Source organism: Castanea sativa, chromosome 4, assembly GCF_040712315.1.
Source record: "Castanea sativa cultivar Marrone di Chiusa Pesio chromosome 4, ASM4071231v1".
In the NCBI taxonomy this organism is placed as follows: Eukaryota; Viridiplantae; Streptophyta; class Magnoliopsida; order Fagales; family Fagaceae; genus Castanea; species Castanea sativa.
Window position 1 is genome coordinate 36,404,924 of NC_134016.1, and position 14,609 is coordinate 36,419,532.

General features: G+C 35.0%; 2 protein-coding genes across 2 annotated transcripts; one reads left to right on the top strand and one right to left on the bottom strand.

Annotated features, from left to right (window-relative positions):
- Positions 1–3,712: 3,712 nt before the first annotated feature.
- LOC142631880 (galactoside 2-alpha-L-fucosyltransferase-like) lies at positions 3,713–7,147 on the top strand. The gene is made up of 2 exons (XM_075806218.1): positions 3,713–4,161; positions 5,500–7,147. The coding sequence occupies exons 1-2, from the start codon at positions 3,900–3,902 to the stop codon at positions 6,960–6,962; spliced, it is 1,725 nt and encodes a 574-aa protein (XP_075662333.1). The 5' UTR covers positions 3,713–3,899; the 3' UTR covers positions 6,963–7,147.
- A 1,675-nt stretch (positions 7,148–8,822) lies between these two features.
- LOC142631206 (uncharacterized) lies at positions 8,823–11,974 on the bottom strand. The gene is made up of 5 exons (XM_075805315.1): positions 11,847–11,974; positions 10,370–10,532; positions 10,122–10,231; positions 9,172–9,314; positions 8,823–9,073 (listed from the first exon to the last, which is right to left on the bottom strand). Exons 2-5 carry the CDS (start codon positions 10,527–10,529, stop codon positions 9,031–9,033), a joined length of 456 nt encoding a protein of 151 aa, XP_075661430.1. The 5' UTR covers positions 10,530–10,532; positions 11,847–11,974; the 3' UTR covers positions 8,823–9,030.
- Positions 11,975–14,609: the final 2,635 nt, after the last annotated feature.

The window sequence follows — 14,609 nt, forward strand, 5'->3', positions numbered from 1 at the left end:
TTTCTTTTCTTCTTTTCTGTAAAAAAAAGAAAAAGAAAAAAAAAAAAAGACCTCTCAAGACTTCCACAATTAGACATAAAATTCCCCCAATGAATCAAGCACATCAAAAAGCTCCCTAGTGGATCAAGCACATTAAAGAAAAAAATGTTAGTAGATCAAGCCCATCAAGAACCATTCAAAGTGGTTCAAGCACCTCAAGAACCATCCCACAGCGGGTCAAACATGTCAAGCATCATCCTCAGTAAGGAAGTAGAAGACTCTTCCTCAACATTTCAAGCATCTCAAGCAAAGTATCCCCAGTGAAGGAAGCAGAAGATTCTTCTCAAATGTATCAAGTATTATCCTCATAAGAGAAAGTAGAAGACTCTTCCTCAAATAGTTCAAGCATGTCAAGCATTATACCTATGGAAGAGGTAGAACATTCCTCCCCAGTGGACCCAAGTACACCAAAGCAAATCCCCAGTGAGGAAGCAAAAGATTCTTCCCCGAAGTATCCTCAGTAAGGAAGCAGAAGATTCTTCTCCAGTAAGTCTCATGCGAAAATCCTCAACAAGGAAGTAGAAGATTCTTTCTCGAAATCCTCTACGAATAATGAAGGAAGCAAAAAATTCTTCCCTAGTAGGTCACTACTCCTCAGCGAGTTTCTCATCTCCAAGCAAGTCATGAGAGGTAGAAGATTCCTTCCTATGCACATCCACTCCTCAGGTTCTGGGATAGTGAACCTGTTGTTGCTCGTTACCCAAGCAACAAAGGTGGGACTTCGGACATACAAATCCCACGCAGCTCTTCGGAGTTGCACCCCGCTCCATATATGCATGATGTGTGTCGTGTGCATGGGTTAGGCCCGAGCCGTACATCGAAGTAAAATTTTTTGTCTCTTATTCTTTTGATTCCGTTAGCGAAGCTCACGAATCGAAAGAGGAGCATCTATAGATACTGCATTTTGTACCTCTTACGACTCGGGCCCCCGTTCCCCAATAATGCTCGAGCTCTAAGGCCTAATGCCAGTTTAGAGCCTACTCAAATATTAAGTTGACTTGAGGAGTGATAAAATGGAAAATATAACATTTTGAATGAGCAAAAATCTATTTTTAGAAATGAAATGACCAAAGTAGCCCTCGGCCTGCGTACGTGGGTTGTGGCCTGCGTACGTGGGTTGTGGCCTGCGTACGCGAGCTAAAGCATGCGTACGTAGGCAAATTCCTATGTATGTAGCTAGGGATTCAAAAGCATAGGAAATGAAAGTTTTCTGCAATAATGGCTAAGGTTTGGAATGAATCCCACATCATCTGGGATTTCCAAACCCCATTTTTCAACTATAAAAAGCCTTACATGGTACATTTTTAAAACACATAGAAATCCCACGGGAAAAACCTAAAATTCACTTGAAAATAGTTAATCAAAAGGGAGTTTTTCACAAAACACCCTCAAGTCTCTTTTTATTTGATTGAGACCTTTTCTGGTCCCAATCCTTTGAGTTTAAGATTACTAATTACTATTCATTGAATTGTGATAAATTTAACTGAGGGGAACGGTAAAAAATCAAGCCTTGGAGCTTTTGCTTTAAGGTATACTTTAAAAACTTTCCTTTTTCTTTTCTGCCTTAATCTTTGTTTTTAATCAATTTCTTTTACTTAGTTTATGTTTACATTTGTTTGTTTAGGTTAGTTTTAGGTTTTCTTTTTGTCTTCAAGCATGATAGGTTGCTAGATTTTATGTTTTTGGTTTCCGCTCCATTTCTGTGTTGATTAGGGTTTCTGGGTAAGGATTTGTGTACTCATGATCTAGCCTACACACACATGTTGAACTCATGCGTACGCAGACCTGTTCTAGCGTGCATGATGTCGTTATCCAAAAAACCCTAATTCTTTGTTTGTTTTGTTCTGCCTTCACATGTTTGTCTACATAGCCTTTTTTTCTCATGTTTTTTAACCGCCATAAAAACGTTTGCTTACCTTTTCAACATGTTGGTTGTTATCACATGCTTGGATTAGGGTTTAAGTTAGGGTTTTCTTAGTTTTAATGCTATGCTATTCATTCACATGTTCATGCATTAATGTCATAGGTGATGTGTTGCTGAGAGGTAAGTAAAGGGTAAGTCATGCATTAGCAATGTTCATACATTTGTGTTAGGGTTTTTAGATGTATGATTAGGGTTTCTAATATGTTAACGTTTTGTTTTTGATATGTTTTGTTTGATGATATGCTTTGCTGTCATGTTTAAGTTGTTGTTTTGTTTTAGATGAATGCTAGGGTTTTCTTCTATATGTTTGGCTCTCTTTTGTTTCGATAGATGGATAAGTATGTGTTTATGATTAAAGACGCCATGTTGTTTGCTAGATGCATGTTAGTGTGTGTGAGAGTCTAGAATACAAGTATTTAAATGGTTTTTAATAGGGTTAAGATATATGACACAATGATGGAAGGCCCACCTTAAGGTTGAGTGATTTTGGGTGCCTAACACCTTCTCAAAAGCGTACCTAAACTTTGAACACAAACTCTGGTAGTAAGATCAAATAACTAGGTGGCGACTCCATTTTAATTCCCCTTCCCTTGACCCCATAGTACCACAATCCCTTTGTGACCAACAATGCTTTTGGTGATCAAAAACTCTTCTGGTAAGCTCATGATACTTTTGGTGACCAAAGACTCTAGGGTATTAGAAAAAGTTTTTGGCTGGTGAAAATATTCTCTATCATGATCAAAGAAGGATTATCATAGTAACACTATTTTCAGACCATGTGGGTTCCCTTGTAGCATCATGACTCCAAAGATCATTTATTAAATATCCAAAGACCATGTGGGCTATATACCCGAAGATTATTAAAAAATATCTCATTTATGCTTTACCCACAAATGACTTTAATACCGTTTGGAAGTTCTTTACTTCTTTGTTATCGGCTCTATTTTAATTGCTTGTCTTAATTGCATAGGTCTCATAAATCATAATAACTGTATCATGGTGCCATTATATGCACAAATGAGTGTCTAGATAACTAAGGAAAATGTTTTATGCAACTTACTATGTGGCGATTAAAAAAAAATCCACTGTATTTGTGATTAATGTGACTTGAATAATACAAACAGATGGTTTTTTTAACTGCCACCTAATTGGCTGCATAAAAATTCATGCAATCTAGGTTGCATAAAAACCTTGCTTGATAAAAAAATCCATAGTAAATAAATAACAGTTAAAATTGGAGAAGAGAAGAAGAGGGCAGAAGGACATGAGAAATTTTCAAACCATTTTAATCGAGTTTGTGCTAAAAAAGAAAATTATATATTTTTGAAAAGTTTTGATGACGGTAGTTAGTACTATTAGCCAAAATCTTAGGATGGTGGTTGTATTTAACTCGTTATTTTAAAAATTAGACCAAACTAACGGGTTCAACAAAAAATTAGACATAAAATCGGTCTTAGAAAATCGAGAAAAATGACACTTGATTCGTAAAGCCCTCTAATTTAACCGGTAAAAATCGAGAACCAAATCCATTTTAGATTTTTTTTTTTTTTTTTTTTACTGCTTCGGTTCTGAAAACCATGATTTATAACTAGTATTTTTCTTTTCTTTATTTTTTAATTGCCGACTATGCGACGTGCCTCATAACTGTGAAGACGTGTCCGGTTGTAAAATCTCCAGTTCCTACCGACCGCACAGAATCCTCGCCTAGTCACCGTCACTGTCCCTCGTTCAAAGCTTTGAACCCCATTTGAGACAGAACACAATTTCATAGTCACAAGTCATAACAAAAAACCAAACCACTCTTCTGCAACACAAACACACGCTCACACACACATTGAATCCAACTGGACCCAGATCCGAATACCCATTTCTCCCAAAACTGGACCTGACCCAGATCCAGATGAGAGTCCCAATTCCACCACCAATATGATATGATATGAAGAGGTTCAAGAAAAACCCAGATGATGAGAATGGTAATGGTGGAGCCAGGCCTACGAATTCGGATTCCCACATTGTTGTGAGAGATCCAGATAGGAAATCCGGGTCCAACCCGATGAGGCTGATGGGGATCGTTGTGGTTTGTCTGATGATTATTTCGGTTCTGTTTTCAGTTTCTGTAGTTCTCAAAGACCCACCTTCAGATAAAGTTTGGATAGCTGCTGCAGAGGCAAGGTTTGTTGATGCGGGTCCCAAAAAAGGTACTTTTGCTTTCTGGGGTTTTAAGGTTTCAAGTGTTGGACTCAAGTTTGAGTTTGTGTACTTTTAGATTTTTTTTTTTTTTGGTTGCTTTTGGTGTTGAGTTTTTGTTATTGATGCTTACATGTGAAAATGCTGCTCAGTTTTTTTATTCACTATGATTAAAAGCCATTTGAGCTTCAGATGTTTCTAAGGGAGACGTCTAGAGATCAAATCTTTCATCCCAATTATTGAATTATCAAAATAAATAGTAAAAATAAAGATTGAGAATGTCTTTTTTAGGTGAAAGTGCTGAAAGATTTGACTTTGATTTACATTCTTGGTATTGAGAACAAGTTCAACATTAACTTAATCTGCATCAGATCAAAGAAGTTTTGTATGTCTTAATAGCTACTTGGGGCTGGCTATATTAGTAATTTCATGTTTAATCAATCAAGAGCCATGACTTTTACCTAAATCTCATACCATTATAAAGTTTTCCTAATCCCTCAGATAAAGTAGTTTGAGGCTATTTACATTTACTGAATTTGCTTCATTTATGAAACTTGTTTTTCTTTTGGTATCATTTTTTTATGTGCTCTTAGTTTTAAAGTTTCCACCTTTCTTAATCTGTCTACTTGTCTCAGAGATTAGATCAAAGGAGGAAAAAATCCACACTCTAAAGATTGACAATGTTGAAAGAATTTTAAGCAATTGCTACCTAGCAAACATTTGGAAAAGACATTTTTTGAAGAAATCTTTTGGGGGGGGGGGGGGGGGGGGGGGAATGGACTTGTTAAATTCAATTCAGTTTAAAATATCTAGGATTTTACTTGTGCCTTTCTTTTAAGATGCCAAAAAGTGATATTCAGATCTATGATAATTAAATGCGCGTGAAGTTACCTTTGTTTAATATATATGCCCCTACTTTTTTTCTGCTTTGGGCTAGAAGCCCCAACTTTCTATTGTTGGTACATACTAATAAAGATCACTTCTTTCTTGTTTTAGCTTGTCATGGTTCTTATTTTTCATTGCTATTTCCCAAACCTGAGAGATTATGTAATTGGTGAAAATTTTGTCCTTTTATTAGTTGATTTTGACAATGTTGTAATACTTGAAGGAGTAAACTGCAAGTTTTCATGGTCAATGGGCTGATTTAGAAGCAACCTCAAACTTAGAGGTGTAAATACTAATAGTATTTTATCCTACTTTTTCCCCCTCCACTGCAAATTGATCTGTCAAATAATATCTCGCTGCGCAATAATTGGTGTTGTATCCACATTCATCATGGTTGTTTGTATTTTACTTGTATCTCTGGGAGGCATGATTTGTTCATGATGATGTACTCTTCTAATTCATAGGTTCAGAAGATGATGCTGTTCAGTCCACTGGGGTGCCAAAGGATAAACTGCTTAGGGGGTTACTTTCTGCTGGATTTGATGAAGGATCTTGTATCAGCAGGTATCAGTCAGCTGAATATCACAAGGAGCTATCACACAAACCTTCCTCTTACCTCACTTCCAGGTTACGAAGATATGAAGCTCTACATAAAAAATGCGGACCCTATACTGAATTGTATAACAAAACCTTGGAGCAACTGAAGTCTGGTCATTCCACTGGGTCCTCAGAATGTAATTATGTAGTATGGATTTCCTTTAGTGGATTAGGGAATAGGATACTTACCCTAGCTTCATCATTTCTATATGCTCTCCTCACAAACCGTGTCCTACTTGTTGACCCTGGAGTTGATGTGGCCGATCTCTTCTGTGAACCGTTTCCAGGGGTTTCCTGGTTTCTCCCCCCAGATTTTCCCCTTAAAAATCATTTCAACAGCTTCAATCAGGAATCCCCTCAATGTTACGGGAAAATGGTGAAGAATAATACAATTGCAAATTTGAATGGGTTGATACCATCTTCTGTCTACCTCCATCTAGCCCATGATTATGGTGATCATGATAAGCTTTTCTTCTGTGATGAGGATCAAGCTTTTCTGCAGAAAGTACCTTGGTTGATTGTGAAAACAGATAACTACCTCATCCCATCTATTTTCTTAATCCCTTCTTTTGAGCAAGAATTGAGTAATCTCTTCCCAAATAGGGATACAGTTTTCCACTTCTTAGGCCGATATCTATTCCACCCCACAAATCAAGTTTGGGGACTTATTACCAGATACTATGAAGCTTATTTGGCCAGAGCAGATGAAAGATTAGGCATTCAGATCAGGGTCTTTGATGTTGGGACTGGTCCATTTCAGCATGTACTCGACCAAATCCTAGCTTGTACCATAAAGGAGAATCTGTTGCCAGAAATCGACAGAGAGCAATACATTATCAGTCCATCCAGAGGAACTCAGAAGTCTAAAGCTGTTCTGATGACATCTTTAAGCTCCGGGTACTCTGAAAAGGTTAGAGATATTTATTGGGAACATCCAACTGTAACCGGCGAGGTGGTTGGTATTTTCCAGCCGAGCCATGAAGAGTATCAACAAACAGAGAAGCTAGTGCACAACCGGAAGGCATGGGCGGAGATGTACTTACTGAGCCTGACTGATATGTTGGTCACAAGCTCATGGTCGACTTTTGGGTATGTGGCTCAAGGTCTTGGAGGGTTAAAGCCATGGATACTATACAAGCCTGAGAATGGGACTGCCCCTGACCCACCTTGTCGTCGAGCCATGTCAATGGAACCTTGCTTCCATGCACCTCCCTTCTATGACTGCAAGGCAAAGGTTGGGGTCGACACAGGTAAAATTGTACCCCATGTGAGGCATTGTGAGGACATGAGCTGGGGCCTTAAGCTTGTTGATCATTATGATGAATTGTAATCATTCAAGTATGTCTTCAAAGATTGGGATTGGACACGGTTGAACCTGTTCGCCTTAGAGATTGTTGAGCATTACGATAAATTGTAGTTGCGTCTGTTGTATAAGTTATAACTTTGATAATGAATTTGCACTTTTTTCCGGTGTGCAATAGTAACTATTTTTTAATATACCTTCTTTCAAAAAAAGTTTTGGTTATTACTTGTTACTAACCCAAAACAAACAATTGTTTATGTAATGGTGTCAGATCCGACGGATTGATATTTTGTAGCTGTGTTGGGTGTGCATGTGTCGGGATGAGGGGTTTTTCCAACTATGATCGGATTGAAAAAAAAAAACCAATTCCTGTCATCTTCTAGTTTTTGCTGCACCTGTCATCTTCTAAAAATTCTAGGTACACCACTACACTCAATTTATCAAACCAACACAAAAATTATCAAACCAAATGGCATATAAATAGTAAGATACCAAATGATTTTATTCCAACTTAATTAAGAAACAAAAATAAAATAGCAGCAATATTATAACTATGAACTATTTGCTGCCCCTAGCCATCTTTTGAAATGAGAAAATAATTTAATAGGATAGAGTCTTTGTTTTATACTTATCAAGGAGGGTCAAAAAAGTAATTACAATATATAATATATATTCAAATATAGGTAGGTTGGATTGAGTTAGATGGATTCGTGAATCAATTAACCAAAATCTAACCCCACTAGAAGTGGGAAAAAAAATCATTCGGTTTTGGTAGGTTGGTGGATTGGCTACACTCTTGTGAGTGAAGTAATTAGGTTAGTTTATAGACAGTTTTCCAAATGAATTAATATATTAAGAAACTTTGATTTTATGTCTATACATTTGGTTTATATTCTAATCCTAACTGAAACCAAATCCTAATTCATAATTGCCTTCCAGATTAGGTCATCAATAGAGATAAAATAATTTAACTTGATACTGAACGAAATTATTCCATTAAAAAAGATTAAATTGAATTGGAAAGGGGTCATTAAACCATCTGTCTAAGACTAATAATAAGATGGGAGTATTTATTCATTAACGAACAGTGTTGTAACTCTTATTTGGTTTAGCTCTATATGTATATACCTATACAGAAAGCTCAAATTTGTCCAAACCCTAATTTTCTCTCTCACTGTTATTGGTAAGCTACATACACCAATATTTTTTTTTTTTTAGAAAGAGTTTCAACTTATAGCGTCCGCTCCTAATGATCGCTCTTTATCATCAGACCAAGACACCAATCAATTTTTGGTATAGGCGAAGATTGAACCCTAGATCTCTTATACAACCATCAGAGACTTTATCAGTTGAGCTAACTGAAACCCACACATACACCAAGATCATGAATGTACAATCTTACCTTTTATCTCAATATTATTTTATAAGAGAGGACCAAAATAGGAAAAAAAGGCATTTAAACTAGAAATTATTGGTTTTTTTTTTTTACTATTATTAGTAATAATTCTTCATTAATTTTCTTATTTATGAATTGCTTTCCATCAATGCTACATCCACACCCTTGATCATTAAACCACACCTCCAATAAGTATGATCGTATTAGAATTCTCTAAAAATCTTAAGAGTAACTCAATCGTGAGCGAGTTCATAAAATTCCATACATCCATTTTGAAAGGAATGAATTGAATTTTGTCACATCATCAACATTAATACCAACTTTGACTATCACTATTTTTCTATTTATTTAAACCATTGATGACGTACCAAAATCCAATCTCCTAATTTAAAAATGGATCATCAGGATTTTATAAACTCCATGATAGAATTACCTTAAGAACTAGGATCTTAATCCAATAGGATACCAATCTTCAAAATGTACAAACAGGATTTTAAAAACTCCATGATAACAAGAGGATGCTCATCCAATAGGATTACTGATCAATATACACCCAGAAAATCCTTACCACTCCAAAATACAGACTACAACATTTTACTTTAAAGGAAAGCAACATCCAGGCATCAAGCCAAGTGAATCCCATATGTTATTTTCCACACTAAGTTCATCTCACACTCAGCTTAATTCTACTGCATTGAATCAGTTCTTTCTCCCTTCAGATAAGATTATGTGGTATCCATGTCTGCAACAACAAAAAATAACAATAAAAATTATCCTTAGCTAGTCTGCATACGTGAACTCTGATGTAAATAATGGAAATTAAGGATATAAAAACCATACGTTGATTTGAATGGTGCACTTGTAACCCCAACAGGTGTATTGAAGGCAACCTCCTGAAATGGCCCAGCCATCTTACCTCGTGGAAACCATCCAAGATCTCCACCCTTCTTCCCTGATGGACATTCAGAATATTCTTGAGCTACCTGCATCAAGAAAGCATGATGAATTAATGACCACCCTTAAGAATTCTATTTCCCCTTGTGTTTTTTCTTCTTCTTTTTGTTTTTTTTGGGGGGGGGGGGGGGGTGTGGGGGGATTTGCTTCTATTATTAGAAATAGAATTCTGAATTAAAAACAAAATCACAAGTCAAAGCTGGTAATGTTTACAATCATTTAAAATCACACCATACATAAAAGACAAAAAGCTTCTGATGTTTTGTCCAACAAAACTGAAGCACACCATGACATCAACCAGAACAATTATTAACATTGTGAGTTTGTGACCCCTCAGCTTCATCCTGCTACAAAGAACATCTCTAAGAAGAAAAAAGTCGATTCTTTTTGTTATCTTTTAGTTTACCCAGTTTTGTACCTTTTAGCAATCACCTTGTCCTAGCCTGTGTGGTATCAATAATTCAACATGTCTGCAAAGGCTTCTCTTTTTAATAAGTCCCAATGAACTCATGGTTTCAAAATAATGGGAGTTCATATCAAAATCAACTCACGACAAGGAGAACAAATGAAGAGGGTTTTCACGATGAGGTCCCCAGAGATAACCACCCAACTTTGCTTCAATTACATGACAGAAGAATCAATGTTGGAATCTAAAATTATGCTCAAAGGAAAAAAGAAAAAGAAAAAGAGTTTAAAAAACAGTTGCAGCTTCATATGTACAGCATCTCCATAAGATAGTAGTAAAAGCTCAGGATAAAGGCAGACAGCAAAGAGAAGAGGGCAAAAAAGTATTACAAAGAAAGCTTCAAGAAATAATAATATCCTTGATGATTCACCTTAGCAAACTCAGCTGGCGGAACCTTATCTCCATTGCTAAGCCAGCCATCCTGAAGTTTCTTGTATGCTTCATTAATTTTCCCTTGCTTCTCACATAAGATATGCCTTGCTGTACAAATAAATGGCCACAATAAATAGCATGACAACTAGAACCAAAAAAAAAAACAAAACAAAACAAAAGACAAACAACAAAATGAAGTCAAAACTATGAAAGCTAGGGCAATGGGTTAAAAGTTAATAAATAAACCTTTCACATATGTACAGGTGCCAAGCCCATCTGCTGCCTTCCCACCTTTACCTTTACCCTTTGATGCATTCTCGTCACTCCCACTTGCTGCCTGTTTACCCTTACCCTTTGCGCCCGAGTCCTTGGCCTTGGAGTCCTTGGCCTTTGAGTCCTTTCCCATTGCCTGGCATACCCAAAATATTTATTTTAGCCAAATGCAGGGCCTATTAAAGTGTTAGGAATAACAAAAATTCAGAGCTCAAGCCAGACACCAATGAACATCAATTCCAAATGGAAAGCAGCTTAAAGCCACAATCAGAATCATGACAGAAGCAACTGAAAAACAATCATAATTTGAAGAACAAAGGTTCAAAACGAAATTGAAAGAGCCGGTTACTACATTTCAGTATGAAATATTCTCTGTAATCATAACAGTTGTATCACTTTATAATATGATATTACCACCAAAAAGTTATCCTAGAAGATGCAGGCACAAGGGTCCACCCCTTTTATATTATAAGCTAACAAGGTTCAACTTATGAGTTTCTAGATAAATAAAGTATCTACTAAAAGCTAAGAAGCATGGACACTCCAAAATCCCTGATATGACCATGCTAGACACGACGTTCCCTGCACGTGTGTCCTTAGTGAGTTAGTGTGTTAGCCTGTTAGTAGAGGAAAACAAATATTTTTCATTTAAATAATTCCTTTGAATTCAGATATGTTAGTTGTTATTTATTTTGAAAACTTAAAATAAAGATAAGCCTATAAGCAAATTATATATATGTACACACACACACACACACACACATATTAATTGTCGTATCTCCACCATGTCGTAAAGTTTCCATGCCCCATGCCAATGTCCATGTCCATGCTTCTTAGACTAATAAAAGCCTGTTTGCAATTTCCAATCAATGCAATTTTCCCATGACAAATAACCCATGAGAAACTAATGATAAGCTCTCAACTACTCCCAAAAACATCCAAACTTTCAATTACACAATTCAATAACCCCAATAACATATGATTTTCCCCATGATAAGAAATCAATCCCTAATTAATCTACACATGCCAAAATAATAACATCAAACTTCTTTTCTTTTCTTTTTCTTTTTTCTAAGCATGCTTTGCCCTTCTCTATACTTAATTATTTCCACTTAAACCACACCCCAAAAAAAAAAAATCAAAAGGAAAAAAAAAAAAAAAAGAAGACATCATATTCAGAGCAAAACTGAAATGGAAGATAAAAAAGACAACATACCCAGATGCAAAAACAACACATAGACAGAACCCATGTTGGCTAAATATACAGAATTATATAAAGCATACAAATTTTTTAGCAGAAATAAACTTTGTACAAACAATACCCACAAGCAGAAAATTAGAAGTGCACTGAGTAGATGGTAAAATTAATTGAATAAATAAATATGAAGAGGGAGTTTTCTAGCTTACTATGAAAAGGAATAGAAGAACAGACCGATCTAAGATTGATTACCTTAAGATTGGATCAAAAGCTGCGACCAAAGATTTACGTTTGAGAATTTAGCAAAGCCAAAGGAATCAAAAACTCTCTCGGGTTTTGAGTGTTGTTGAGGTCCCTTTTTAACTTCAATTACTTTTTTTTTTTTTCTTTTTTTTTTTTTTCATTGGAGAACTATTGGGCCTTGAAACTATACGGGCTGGAACCTTTTACTATTGGGCCTTTTTTTTTGGTATTTCCCATTGGGTCTTCTACTATTATTCTACTCATGCAACAAATCTCTCTTTTTTTTTTTTCTTTTTTTTTTAATTTGATAATTATAATAGGAGAGGGGAGACTTGAAAATTGAAACCTAAGGTTAAGTTTGGTAACATTTTTTTTTTCTATTTTCAAAAACTTGCTTTTAGGAATATAAAGAAAAAGCAATTTTCTTGTATTTTTGAAATAAAAAACATGCCTGGTTAGTTGAAATTAAAAAAAAAAAAACTTTATAGAAGAAAAAATAGAAAATACTAAAATATATTGTTACTAGGATTTGAACTTTATATTAACTCATTAAATGAGAAAAATTCATTAAATTAAATAAGTATTTTCATTGACTTTTAAAAATTAGAAACTGAAAACAGCCTTTTGCATGTTTTCAGTTTTTTTCACAAATTAAGTTTTGAGAACAATTTTCGTTTTTTCCTCATTTTGGGTTGCCAAACAAATTTTTTAGTTTCAAAAATAGTAAATTATTTTTTAAAACAGAAAATAAAGGGAAAAACATAGTTACTAAACATACCCTAAACGTCTCCACTATAAATCTCTAAAAGTGCTAATTGAACTACTAGGCTCTTGACTATATCTATATTCCTACCTCCTTTATTATTAAGCAATTATTTAGGAGCCTTAATTGATGATCTAAGTTGTTTCCCTCTTCACGTTTGAAGTGAGTTTAATTGTTTTTCTTTGATTTACCAACTCATTGCATGATCAACGTTAAGGAGACTAGTATTGCAAATAAGACACTTTTTGTCCACTTTCTTTGTGCCTTCATATTATCGTCAGAAAGAGTGAGGAATAAACAAGAATCATAAGCAACGCAGCATATGCTCAATTTGCAGCTATAATTTGGTAGCGTGAAATTTTCAACTTTATGCTGCAATCAAGAGATAATTAGGATTTTTTTAAAAAAAAAAAAGAAAAAAAAAGAGAGATAATTAGGTAGAAATCTAAGTTGAAGGTATAATAAAGTAATTTTTGTTAGGTTAAATGTAATTACTCTCGCTTAAATACTTGTACGGGCTTTGAAACTAGATCAACAAGGATTGTTGGACAATTTCAATAGTGGAAAATCATCCTTTTTTTTTAGAGAGTTTCAACCTATAACGTCTACTCCTGATAAGCGCTCTTTGTCATTAGACCAAGACAACAATTAGTTTTTGGTGTAGGTAAAGATTGAATCTCAGATCTCTTATTGAACTATCAGAGATTTAACCAGTTGAGTTAACTGAAACCTACTGAAAAAATCATCCTAATTGTTGTCAAATTGACCTAACGTCATTTTTTTTTTCAAATTCAAATGCTTGGCACACTGTATGTGAGAATATATAATTATTTTAAGATGTGATATAATAGTAATACTAGAATGTATAATTTATTATTAATGGACCAAAATGGGCTGAATTGGCTGAACTAGATAGAAATGGACTGAAATAACCAAAATGGACCGAAATGAACCAAAATAGACCGAATAGACCAAAGTGGACTGAAATAGACCGAGCTAGTTCAAAAAAACCTGATGAATCGAAATAGACCAAAATGGACCGAAATAAATCGAATGGACCGAAATGAACCAAAATAGACCGAATGGACTAAAGTGGAATGAAATAGACCGAACTAGTTCAAAAAACATAATGAATCGAAATAGACTAAACTGGACCGAAATGAATTGAATTGGACTGAACCGAACCAAAATAAACCAAATTGACCGAAAAGACCAAACTGTACCCAGAATAAACCAAATGGACCGAAATAGACCAAAGTGGACAGAAATAAACCGACTGGACCAAAATAGACTAAAATATTACGCTGATGTACAATAAATATTATGTTTTAGCTTTTAGATACTACATAGATTTTTTTAGGGTCAGATATTATATAGATATATTTGCATTTCTTGGTATTTCCAATAGAATTGTCTAGGGTTTAAATCCCAATCCCCCACATGTATAGGAAAAAAAAAGGCTAAGAGAAAACTTTGTAAACTACACCATTTTCACATTGCCAACATCAAAATACAAAATAGGTAAAAATTTCAAGAAAGAAAAAGGAGAATCCTCCTCCCTTTTATACATGCATGTATAGAAAATAAATTTTACATTTATCGTTGGCAATCACCAAGTTGCCACGCAAGAATCATTGATCCGCATACACATCCATTCACACCGTCTTTCTATGCCCATAAACTTGCCTTTCTACCATCAATGGTGAGTGGTCAGTGACAAAAGCTTATTCCCGTGTGGTTTGATTTGGGTCAATATCCTAGAATCGAATTCTCAAGAGCACAAAGTTGATTCTCATGACATCCATCAACTGACACTACCGAGATCTTGGTAGAGTGAAGAGGCTAAATTATAACTAAACACACATTAGCATTAATAAATATTTGCATGCGTATGTATGTGGTTAAATAATTAAATTTACCATATTCTAATAGCTTAAGCTTTTTGAACAATCAGACCGGTAATTTAACATTTTAATCACTTAACCATAATTCTAATAATAAGTAAATAA